This window comes from Odocoileus virginianus, chromosome 3 (genome assembly GCF_023699985.2).
Source record: "Odocoileus virginianus isolate 20LAN1187 ecotype Illinois chromosome 3, Ovbor_1.2, whole genome shotgun sequence".
Taxonomy (NCBI): Eukaryota; Metazoa; Chordata; class Mammalia; order Artiodactyla; family Cervidae; genus Odocoileus; species Odocoileus virginianus.
The window spans coordinates 23,993,664-24,006,256 of NC_069676.1; the positions used below are offsets into that span (position 1 = coordinate 23,993,664).

The 12,593-nt window shown below is 44.1% G+C and overlaps 1 protein-coding gene across 2 annotated transcripts in view; it reads right to left on the reverse strand.

Annotated features, from left to right (window-relative positions):
• The window catches only part of MEGF10 (multiple EGF like domains 10), a 174,671-nt gene that overhangs the window by 13,606 nt on the left and 148,472 nt on the right, over positions 1–12,593 (reverse strand). For both annotated transcript variants that reach the window (XM_070465081.1, XM_070465082.1), the window contains exons 14-20: positions 11,928–12,074; positions 10,586–10,720; positions 9,937–10,065; positions 8,468–8,596; positions 5,958–6,086; positions 2,658–2,786; positions 392–628 (exon numbers count right to left, since the gene is read on the reverse strand). In XM_070465081.1, coding sequence (XP_070321182.1) covers positions 392–628; positions 2,658–2,786; positions 5,958–6,086; positions 8,468–8,596; positions 9,937–10,065; positions 10,586–10,720; positions 11,928–12,074 — 1,035 coding nt within the window. The remainder of the gene's footprint in view (positions 1–391; positions 629–2,657; positions 2,787–5,957; positions 6,087–8,467; positions 8,597–9,936; positions 10,066–10,585; positions 10,721–11,927; positions 12,075–12,593) is intronic.

Genomic DNA, 12,593 nt, shown 5'->3' on the forward strand with positions numbered 1-12,593 from the left:
CAGAAGACCTGGTTCTTTCTCTGATCTGCTCCATGACTGTGGTGAAGTTATGGCCATCTCTTCCTCTCCCCTCCCTGGCCCCCACATATGACAACAGCTGGGGATCAGGTGTCCAGCAAAGCTCCTTCTAGGTGGACATGCCCAACATTTAAAGCAACCATATAATGAACCCAATTTTAAATCTCTCATAGGAGAAAACAGTGATGATTTTACCATTGTTGACACATAAAACACATCCCTAATAATGCATCTTCTCCAAACATAAAAGCTGCTCAAGGCTAATTGACAGTACCAACACGTTTGGCAGCACAGCCAAATGATCGGTTTCAAAGAACCAGGATGAAGCCTCGCTTTTCATGGAGTGAAATGCCTATAGCGAGTTCAGTCTCACCTGAAATGGCATAGTCTGCATTCATGACCCTCATGGCGGGGGTGTAGGTAACTGCTGGCATGCTCGATTCCTTCCCCTTCTGCTTGTGTCTATAAATAATGAACAACGCCAGGAGGAACAGAACAACTAGGACAAGAATGATGATGCCCGCAATGGCCCCGATCTGGTAGGAATCAGCGGGGAGAGCCGTGCTGGTCCTGCTTAGGCTGTTCAGATTCCCCACTATGATAACACCAGCTAGAAAAGGAAGAAAAGAGATGTGAGCAAGGATGACAATGTGCCAGACAGGTATTTGATCTCTATTTACAAAAATCTCCCACAGTGCTAATGAAGCCTGGATATTTTCAGTACATGAAATTTTCATTTGGAAACTTTCGAAAACAGAGCAGGAAGGAAAAACAAACATTCCTCATTTTCGAATGTTGTTGGTTTGTCCGTGTCCAGAAGAAGGATTCTCTAAGGCTCAAAAAAAAAAAAAGAGAGAGAACCCAAAGATTCAACAGTAGGGTTTGGGAGCATCTCCCAGATTTCTGATTAAATGCTTAGACCAGAAATTAGTTGGGGATAACAATTTATCTAATTTTTATTGTTTCTTATTTATTATCCAGCATTAAGCTTATGAACGGCTAACTCAAGTCCCTAACTTAATATTATGTCTCTCCTTAGCATTTCTAAGAGGAAAGTAATTTTCCTTCCAATTAAGAATAAGTCCATTATAAATCTAGTCCAAGATCAGGATCTGTCTGGTCCTAATTTCAATAGCCCTTTTACATTAGAAAATATATTCTATGCAGAATTTTTTATGACAGAAAGGTCTGTCCCAATACCCGGTAACATCACCTCACCTAAAACCTTACTTATTAAAACTCAAAATTTCGCTTTACATAGTTCTCCCTCAAGTTCCATCAAGTGAAGACACAAGTGATATGAGCTGAGAGTCAAGAAACCTGGCACCTAAAAAAAAAAACTGAATCATACATTCTGAACTTTCCCTTAAGCTCCTAGGCTGCAGTTTCATCATCTGTAAAAGAAGAAACTGGCCTCCATGAAAGTTTTTCAAGCTCAAGTGTCCCTATGACCATATGATTCTAAATGCTGGAACTTCTTATAAGACAACCTGGCTTGAGAGGCAGAGCACCAAGGTCAATGTAGTGTGATCACAATGCACAACACATTGTAACAATGATGTGACTGTGGAATATAATGTCAGACTTTTATGATGGCCAAGTACAAATCATGAACATGTCAGAGTGATTTTATGAAAGAAAGTTAAATACAAATACCCACATAGTTTACAGTTTAAGATAACTCCACTTACATGAATTTTATAATATTTCTATATGAATTTTTTAAAGCCTTTATCGCCCACATGTTTAAGACCACATGCACGAGGAGCTCTCATGCTTCAGAACCATCTTTCTCAAGGGCACCATCTATCCCAGAATCAGAACTGCCCAAGTAGGACTGATAATGGTTATTGTATGTCCAGATGACTGTGCCACACATCCTAGTTAAGAACCACGGGCACAAGTTTCTTAAAAAGCTAAACAAGCAACCACCATACAACCCAATCCTTCTACTCTTAAGAACCAGCCCAAGAGAAAAGAAACCCTATGATGCCACAAATACGTTAAACACTATTGTTCACAGTAGTTTTATCTGCAGTAGCCCAAACTGGAAGCAGTCCAAATGTCCATTAACAGGTGAACAGTTGGGTAAAAAAATTATGGTATAACCACACAATAGAATATTATTCAGCAGCAGAAAGAACTTAAGTATTGAGATATGCAACAACATGGTTCAATCTTAAAATAACTATGCTGAGTAAATAACATCAGATGAAAAAGAGTAGAGAATGGTTCCATGTATATGAAATTCTAAGAAATGCAAACTAATCTCTAGTGACAGAAAGTAGATCACTTATCACCTGAGATGTAGAGGATAGTGGTGGTAGGGAGCAGCATGAGGAAATTTTGGGGGGTAACGATATATTCATTATTTTTACTGTGGTGATAGTTTCATGGATGTATAGATATGTCAGATTTTATCAAGTGGCATTCTTTGTTTTTTACATATGTGTTGTATTGAGCTGGCCAAAAAACAATAAAGCTGAAAAAATTGAAGGCACAGTGGATAAGTCATGAGCTTTGGAAATCCTAATATATGCTACTATAGATATTAACATAGGTAACCTCAGGCAAATCACTCAACTTCTTTGAGCTGCAGTGTCCTCACCCGAGTAATCATCCTTGACCAGCATCCTTACCTTGATCACATCGTGCCCCCTTCCATCCTGGGCTGCAGTAACAGGTCCCGGTGATGTGGTCACAGGTAGAGTTGTTCAGACAGTCACATATCTGGCGACAGCCATAGCCATACGTTCCTGCAGGGCACTCTGAGAAGGAGATGAGAGTCCAATGTAGCTCTCCAGCCTTGGGAACCTGGGGTAAGGGTCTCACTGTATGATCTGGTGAGCCTGGAGGTCAGCCCTTGCAGGGGATCCCTGTCCAGGGAGACCCGAACCATCCAGGGGGCCTACAGCTGGCTGGCATTCCCAGAGTCACGCTGGGACTCTAGAGGCCAGGCAGCAGTGGACTGGAGACTGAGACTCTCATCACAGCTCTTGGCTCTTCCAGAGTCTACATACCCTCCTCCTTGATGGAGGTTTATAGAGAGTCTGAGGAATCCCAATAGGACTGATGAAGATCATCATTAAGGGCAAACTTAGATGACGCCACCAGGCAAAACTATGGGATAAAAGGGGACTACACCGAAAAATATAAACTGGAGATGCTTCCTTGGGAAGACGTATATTTTACTGTAAGCTTTAAGATCTGCCTGAAGGCATATTCTGCCTTGGATTAGTTGGGAACAGGGAAAGAGGGAGAAGGCAAGTTTGTTCATTTTCTAGGTAAGAACTTCATTTACCATGTATGTGCTTGGTCGCTCAGTCGTGTCCGACTGTTTGGTACTCCATGGGCTCCTCTGAACATGGGGGTTCTCCAGGCAAGAACACTGGAGAGGGTGGCCAAACCCTCCTCTGGGGGAATCTTTCCAACCTAGGGATTCCACTGAGGTCTCCCACACTACAGGCAGATTCTTTACCGTCTGAGCCACCAGGAAGCGCTCATTTACCACAGAAAGCCTCAAAATTTGGATTTGCAGGTTGAAGTCTGAGACACTAAAATAATGGGATTTTTATGATATAGTTGGGTAAGAGTTAGGCATGAATTTCAAAGAATAAAAAGGTAAAAATCGTGACAAAATACAGATGCTTTTTGTAAAAGGAGCAGCAGGGGGCGATGCACAATTATTATCAGAGTTCTCTGTCATACACAGGGTTTCTGTTTACATACGAGCATTAGGAGATGTCTCCAAAAACCGGGACGTTTTAATTTGATGTTCAGAGTAATCATGGAAGTACTTTAAGATGTGCTTATTTAATAAGACTATAAATAGTCTAGCATTTAAGTGAAAGTCAGTTTAGAGCCTATTCTGGTTTCCAGGTATATATACATGTGTATACTTGTTTATGGCTTCCTTCTTATGGCTTCCCTGATAGCTCAGTTGGTAAAGAATCTACCTGCAATGCAGGAGATCCCAGTTCGATTCCTGGGTCGGGAAGATCTCCTGGAGAAGGGATAGGCTACCGACTCCAGTATTCTTGGGCTTCCCTTGTGGCTCAGCTGGTAAAGAATCTGCCTGCAATGTGGGAGACCTAGGTTTGATCCCTGGCTTGGGAAGATCCCCTGGAGAAGGGAAAGGCTACCCACTCCAGTATTCTGGCCTAGAGAATTCCAAGAGGTCGCAAAGAGTTGGACACAACTGAGCGACTTTCACTTACTTACCTACACATGTTTAGACATGTACACACTTAATTATATTGCATATACATAGTGGTGTGGAGGCAACTGTGTGACTAAGTACCTGTTTCATGGTTAAATGAACTAGCAGTGCAAAACTAAAATGGGGCCGTCTTTGTCCAGGCTGATTCCTGACTATCACTCTTGGTATTTACCAGATGCAAGGATATGCAAATATATCCTAGAGTTCAGGGTTTGGGCTTCCTAGGTGGTGCCCATGGTAAAGAACCTGCTTGCCAGAGACAGAGATGCATGCTTGATCCCTGGGTCAGGAAGATCCCCTGGAGAAGGAAACGGCAATCCACTCCAGTATTCTTGCCTTGAGAATCCCATGGGCAGAGGAGCCTGGCAGGTTACAGCCCATAGGGTTGCAAAGAGTCAGACACCACTACAGCAACTTTGTACGACCACGATTCTAGAGTTTAGCAAATAAGACTGAGACCACCTGGCTGTCCAGTGGTGATATGAGGATCTGGGGAGGGAGACTGATGGAGGGAGCATGATGCTTTATTGCCAAAGCCCTGCCGACCTTTCCAGGCAACAATGCCCCTACAGCCATGTAATTGTTCATACGTCTTTCTCAAGAGCACACCCTCTGCAAGCAGGAAGTGTCCTGCACCTTTCCTGTCATTTATGATAAGAGAGTGAGCCTCAGAAGCTCTAAGATCTGATTTATTCAATGTGAACTCTGAATGAAAGTCACAGAGAAAGGAATAATGAACTCCTCTGAAACACTAGTCTAAGGCTAATGTTCTTACAGTCCTGGGAGCAGCTGCATAGCTGGTGGGATAGAAATGGGAACATAAGGATGGGGAATTCCTACAGAGCACACTCTCCCTGAGTGGGATTTTTTACAACAAGAACAAAAAAATGACGGCAATACATTGTCTGGAAGGCTGTTAAGATTAAGATAAGGCGTAGCTAGTGGAAACAGTATAAAAACACTATCAAGGGAAGGTTGTCAAAAGCGTGGCCATGTTTGCACAGACTCATGCCCACCCCTATAGTGGATCTGGCTCTGGGTTCCCAGCCTCTGTGAATGCACACTCCTCTTGGGTTCCGGTGGGCCCCTTTGGTGCCTCAGATGGTAAAGAATCCACCTGCTAATGCAGAAGACCCAGGCTCGATCCCTGGGTCAGGAAGATCCCCTGGAGGAGGGCATGGCAACCCACTCTGATATTCTTACCTGCAGAATTCCACGGACAGAGGAGCCTGGTTGGCTACATCCATGGGGTCACAAAAAGCAGGACAGGATTGAATAACTCACACACACACCTGGGCGCCCAGCCCCCCTGAATGCACATTCCTCCATCATGAGATCAGGTTCTGCCTCTGCCACGAAGAAAACTTAAATGGCTCTTTTAAAGCTCTGAGCAGCCACGTTCCAAAAATAAGAAGGGGAGGAAGCGAGAGCCAGGATGAACAGACGGAAAACTTGAATACTGTCTCCATCCTCGTAGCCACACCCCCTCCACCCAGATCGCTGATCAGTTCCTCAGAAGAACTCTGAGGACAAAGGCAGCCAGCAAGAACCCCAAGGCGGCCGGGTCTCCGGGAGGGGAAGTCAACTGTGCTGGGAAGTGCCCAACCAGCAGCTCAAACACCCTCCGAGCTGTGGGTCCTGCCTTCACATCGCCAGCTGCGTAGGAACGCTGGCTCTCGGGAAACAGCAGCACCCAGGGATGCTGCGCGCTCACACTCACTCTGCTCGCAGCGCTTCCCCATGAAGCCCGTGCGGCAGGTACACTGCCCGGAGATGTGGTCGCAGTCGGCTCCGTTCTGACACTCGCACACCAACGCGCAGTCCTTTCCGTAGAAGCCCAGGGGACATCCTGCGCGAGAAGGGACAGCAGAGTCAAGAGGCCATCGAGGAGACACTCAGCTCTGCCTCCAACGTGTCTGAATCTGAAGGATGCTGAGCCAGGAGAGAATAAAGACAGTAATGCAATCAAAGCTTCTTACAACAGCTTTTGTGAAGTCCCAAGTTGGAGCTCTTTGGAGGAAGCTTCCTGAGCAGAAGGCAGAACAGTTCCATACCTGGGGCAGTTTAACCATCACGTGTATCCCAGGAGGCAGGCCGCTGTCTTCTTCTTCTTCTTTTTTTTTTTAAAAAAACCATTTACTTTGTATTGGGGTATAGCCAATTACCAGTGTTGTGAGAGTTTCAGGTGAACCGCAAAGGGACCCAGTCATACACATCTATGTATCCACTCTCCCTCAAACTTCCCTCCCATCCAGGCTGCCACATAACCTTGGGCAGATTTCCATGTGCTATACAGTAGGTCCTTGTTGGTTATCCATTTTAAATAAAACAGTGTGTACATGTCCATCCCGAACTCCCTAACTATCCCTTCCTGTCAGCAACCGTAAGTTCGTTCTCTAAGTCTTTGAGTCACTTGAACATTTCTTTCAGTTGTTTTTTTGTTTTTTCCACTCAACTATTAGAATCTTGGACTCAAATTCCATGAACTGAACTGAGCACTTTATGCCAAAATTGCCTACATGCTTCTACTTACAATACAGAATGTCTCCAAGTCTGCTACTAGGCCTGTCTTCTGTTATCTGTTACTAATTTAGATAATAGCATCTTCTTCTGCAAAGATGTGTAGTAGAATTCTGAACTTAAAAAAACAACAACAACAACTGTACTTCATAGGTGCATTGTTAAAAAAAAAAAAAAAGCAATGAGCCTTCTTACTGCTGCACAATTTCAAGACACAAACCATTGGACTGAGGACATGCACAAGCCCTACTGGCTCTCCTGGACCAGAGTGGCCCTGCAGGAGAGCGCAGGGCTCTCCACCATCATGAAAGCTTCAATGCAGGCTGTTTCCATGCATCACATGTGCTTTTTCTTATAGTGGTTTTAATGAAAGTTCATGTTTCAAGAAACAGAGGCAGAGTAAGGATGCCAGCAAGTGACATCATTGCTACATATCTATTTAGCACCTACCCTATGCCAGATTCTTTTCCTACATCTTCTCGTGAAATCTCTACAGTTGCCCAGAAACACCAGGATATTCTCCCACTATAGAAGGGAATTGTGGCCATGTGACACAGCCAGCAAATGGCAGGATGGCCAGAGTCAAGTTCCAGACCCCATGTGCCTCCCACCGAATTGTGCTTTTACTTTAAAAGGCCCTCTGATTGAAGCAGGCCCCAATTTTAGAATTACACACAATAAGTTTTAAGTACTTTTCCCTGAAGAGCTGAAAAACTTTCTATATGTACTGTCGTGGCAGAATATGCTTGAGACACCCTCCCTCCTTGCCAATGCTTCCTTTCAAATCACAGCTCAAGGTCTACATCACCATCTAGAAACTTCCCAAAGACATGTTCAACGTATTCTCTTAATTGTGTTCTCTAATTAAATAAGAATTGCTTAACTCTGACCCAGCTTTCTTCCTCAGCTCATTTTAGTGATTTGAAATTATTTATTATTATCAATGATCACCATAATGCATGCTTTCTTGTCTTGCCTCCTTTATTCCATTGCAGACAGAAGGGCAGAGATAAGTCTTTTTTTTTTTCCCCTACAGCACTGAACTGTGAATTCCTTTGTACATTATACCCTATAATGCTAAGTGTCATAGAAGAAGAGATGGTGAGGACATTATGGGATATAAAATGGAAGAAAGAATGAGTGGTTCTTGACGCATGATCCCTGACTGATATCACCCCCTGGAAGGGTGTTAGCAATGTGAATTCTCAGGTGCCACCCAGACCAACTGAATCAGACACTCTGGGAGCAGGGCCAGCAGTCATGCTTGTCCAGTCAGCAGGGTGACTCTGAAGCTCACTAAAATTCTAGACCCTCCGAATCGGTCTTCTCCCAGAGCACACATTAGGTCAGGCAGTGAGGCTTGCTGTCTTCACTTCGTTTCTAATCAGTGTCACTTATCTTAACCTTTGTGCTACTAGAACAACTGAGCCATATAAATCGGGCCTGGTGAAAGGAGAGAAGAGAAAGACACTGCACACTTCCAGCACTGTTCCGCCTCTGCGTCCTGATGTGACCCAGGGACAGCAAGCCTGGAACGTGGCAGCTCTCAACCACCCCGAGGAATTCAGACGTCTAGAGGTCACTGGGCGAAGAAACCCTCCAACGCCAGGCAGCCCGGGGAGCCCCGCTCATCCACGTGCAGGGAGGGCCACGTCCCCAGGAGCGCCCCCGCCCCGCCGCCCGGGGAGCCTCGGAAGGCGCGCCGCTTACTCTGCGTGCAGTAGAGCCCGGTCCAGCCTGGAGTGCACTTGCATTCCCCGTCGTAGGCGCTGCAGAAGGCCCCGTTGTGGCAGTTGCATGTGTGGATGCAGTTCGGGCCCCAGTGCGCGGGGGGGCAAGCTGAAAGCACAGCACGGCGTGGAGAGTTCAGTGCGGGTCCCCCGGCCAGCACCCCACCGAGAGGCTCCCGCCCTCCCGACACGGCTCCCCCAGTGGACGGGTCAGCAGCGAGCAGCAGGACAGAGGACGACCGTGCTCCACGCAGGCTCAAACCCAGGTGGCGATGCTGACGGCCACACTGGCCATCACTATGATACGATATTCATTCACATGCTGCAGACCGAGGTGGGCAGAGCAAACGTCATCCCACGTTTACAGAGTTGGTTATGTAACAAACCTAGATATGCCCAGCACTGTGCGAGGTCCAGGGGAGATGGCAGAGAACAAGGCAAGGTCCACAGCACCCTCTGAAAGCTTATATTTTTGTAGGAGAGGCAGGCAAACCAATTGGCCAGCCACCCAGCCAGCTACTCACCCAGCCAGTCAGCCAAAAACATAGGGCAGTAAGGACTATAAGAAAAAATAAAATAGGGGAATGGGGACAAGAATGATGGGAGCTATTCCTCTATGGGAGGTATCTCTGAGGGGAGGACATTAGAGTAGAGATTAGATGGGCGAAACGGTTTGACTTGAGAGAAGTACTCAAGGTCACTTAATTCTTGTCTGTGATCTCTAAACCTGCACTTGTCACTCCACTCTAGAGCTGTCCCTAGAGGCTTGTTTTAAACATGAAGGTTCCTATTTGCATGTGAGAACACATTTACTATAAAAACTCTTAATTGGAAGAAACAGAACATAATCAAACTAAATTATTAGGGGTCATTGCCTATCAAAGAGCAATGAGAACCTCAGATAAAGTAATGTTAAGATTATGGGGTAAAATGATTTGCTTTATAGTCATACCAATGCTTCAAGAACATAATACTTAAAAGAAGGAATGCTTACAATTTCTATATGGTTATCCAGTAGGGAACATGGCCCCCAAAAGATAATAAATAAATGTGAAGTAATTTTAAAAAAGAAAAAAATTTCTTCCATAATTGTTTGTACCATTTTTGCCCAAGAGCAAAGGGCAAACAATAGCTGACACTTGAAGTCTGGAATGAATCTTTGAATGGCCTGTGAGTACGAGACCCTCATTTCGCAAAGGAAAATCATTTTAGTGAATAAGCAAAGTGCTACCTATTTAGGTTCTTTCCAAGGCATGAGTTAGACTTAAATATAGGATCATTGCATAGAACTCTAATGAGGGGGGAAAAGCTACTTAAAAATTAAAAAAAAAATCTTCTACCTATTCATATATTACTTCTTGATTATTTAAATACTCATATTTTGATCCTAAAGAAATTGAAAACAAATGGAAATACATGGCTGACCAACTGTTTGCAAACAAGACTTACGTTGAGAGCAGTCACTGCCGATCCACCCTGGGTAACACTGACAAGATCTGTCAATGGGGTTACAGGTTCCATTGTTGGTACAGGTACAAATTCCTGCACAGTTTTTCCCAAATCTGCCACTGGGGCACACTGTGAATAAATTATAGGTCAGAAACTCATAATTACATCTCTTCTCACAAAAGCCTAGACTCTTAGGATAGGAAACGACTTTAAAGGTCATCAACCCCAGCTGTCCCTCTGGTAAGGTGCTTCTACTCAAGAGCATCCCTCATCCTAAATGGGTTCATTGTTGCAAACATCTGAAGCCAAAGACCCCCATTAAGGCATCACAAATCAGGAGACATCACCACACTTTTAGAAATCTCCATTGGCTTCTCGCTCAGGGAATCAAAATCCTTCCTCATGTTGATTTTTCATGGAAGGCTGTTTCCAATTAAAACTGAAGAGTAGCAAGGCTCAGAGAATAAAGAGATTGTGCTGGACTGGCAAGCCAGCTCTCCCAAAGCTCAAAGCCATATTTACAAAAGCTGCACACACAGCATACCAGGAGCCGCCGCTAGCTGCAAATGTGTCCTTTGGGAAACCTGAGGACAGACTGCGTGGGGTGTGCTCACCACCACATATTTCTGCCAAAGTCTGCGCACCCTACCTTCATTGCAGAGGGCGCCTGTGAAGCCAGGCAAGCAGTCACACAGGCCTGTGATGTGGTGGCAGGGCCCACTGCTGTGCACACACTGCGGGCACGTCTGGCTGCAGCGATGCCCATAAAAACCGGGTGAGCAGACTGAAAACAGAAAGGAAATAGTCATCTTCCCTGAGACATGTTTCTCTCCTATTCCACATCAGGATCTGGTTCAAGTTTGGGATACAAAAAAATTATTTTTAGTGATACTGAGAATTTTCCAAGTATCAATCAACGACAAAAGGAATAAGGGCAGTTTTTAATAATGAAAAGAAGCTAGCAAGCTCTGAATTGCTTGAGGACAAGCAAATGTCTTAGTTCTCTTTATTTTCCCATTTCTGGCCCCAATTAGCCTGAAGCTTGGCATAGAGTAGGGGCCTGAAGTATTTTTGTTGAGCAAATAAATGAGAGAAAGAAAATTCTAAATACTAACAAGGCCCAAATAAATACTCACATGTTAATCCTTTATTCTTTAAGAGTCATTACTGGCGATAAATAGATCTACAGTCAGAATTAAAAGATTGTCTCTCCTCAAAATGGTTCAGGTTGATTGTGATTGAAAAGTGAAAAAGCAAAATGCTTCATAATTAGATTCTTCACAAGACATTATTTGGATTTAAGTATAGAAGACAGCATAGAACTCTTAGTAAAAAACTAATAATTAAAAAATAGAATAATGTATCTTATAATTAGTCACATATTCATTTTTATATTACATTACTAAAAGACTTAGGGAAATCTTATGGATTCATACTCTCTAACTCAAAAATTCTATTGAAAAAAAAAATTTACTCTTGCAAAAAAAAAAAAAATTCTATTGACCCATGTCATCAGTCCTCATTTTTAACTCTGCAATCCTATTTTCCCCAGAGCACTGGCTTTCAGACTACTAGCAGGATGTGTAATTTGCCGCTAGGTTTGGCTGATGTTGACTTCTGGTAATTGAGGTAAGGCCAATGCCAAAATGGCTGAATAAAATAGTTACAGGTCAATGGATTTCTGGAACACCATTTGCAAGGTTTAAGGCACGATCAAGAAACTGACAATGGTGCCAATGAGGCAATGAAATCATTACTGAGAAGAAATAGCTAGAGCCCCATCTGTTAGGTTAGTCCTGAAGGATGGAGAAAATGAAGCCTTTGGGGCAGGGCTATGGAGCAAGGACAGCTCTATAAAGGACAGAGTGACCTATATCACTCCTCTCTGCCCTCAACTGCAACAGATCATCTCTATGAACTGAGAGATGATAATTTTGTACACGGTGATCTGAGAAGGGAAGATGGGAAGTGCCGGCTAACAAGACACTTACTTCTCTGACAAGTGGTACCTCGGAACCCTGGCGCACACTCACAGATGCCGTCATCAGGGGAGCAGGAAGCCCCGTTTTTACAGTAGCAGGGAAGGGAGCAGTTGGGGCCCCAGCGCCCCTCAGCACACACGCTGTCACAGTGGACACCTGAAAGGAGGCACACGGGCAAGGCTGAGTGAGAAGCTGGGAGGGCAGGCACCTCGGACGCTAAGTCAGAGACCAGGACCAAGGTCACCACATCAAACCTGAGTTAGCACAGGTAGCAGTGAGCAGGGATGATCTAAAACTTAAAATCCACTTATACACAGCAGTTCATCATACATTATATCATATATCATATCATCATAACATTAAAATAATCCCAGGACTATACTCTATAGCATCATAAAGGAGAAGGAATAAAACATCTTTGTTATACTGATTTTCCTTCCTTAGGAGGAGAAAGCAGAGAAGAAGCCCAAGGGCTCTGTCTATTGAAGGCAAAATTTATCAGAAACACTATATGATTTAGCCCTCAGCACCTTCCTCCCTTCCCCATTCTTTATTTTTTACAGAAAAGTAGGCAAAGCGTAGAAAGATAAAGTAAGAAAAAGGTGGTTAAATAATTTTACATAAAGAAAATCTCCCCCTGGAGCAAACAAACATAATCTTAAAATATTTTGAAAA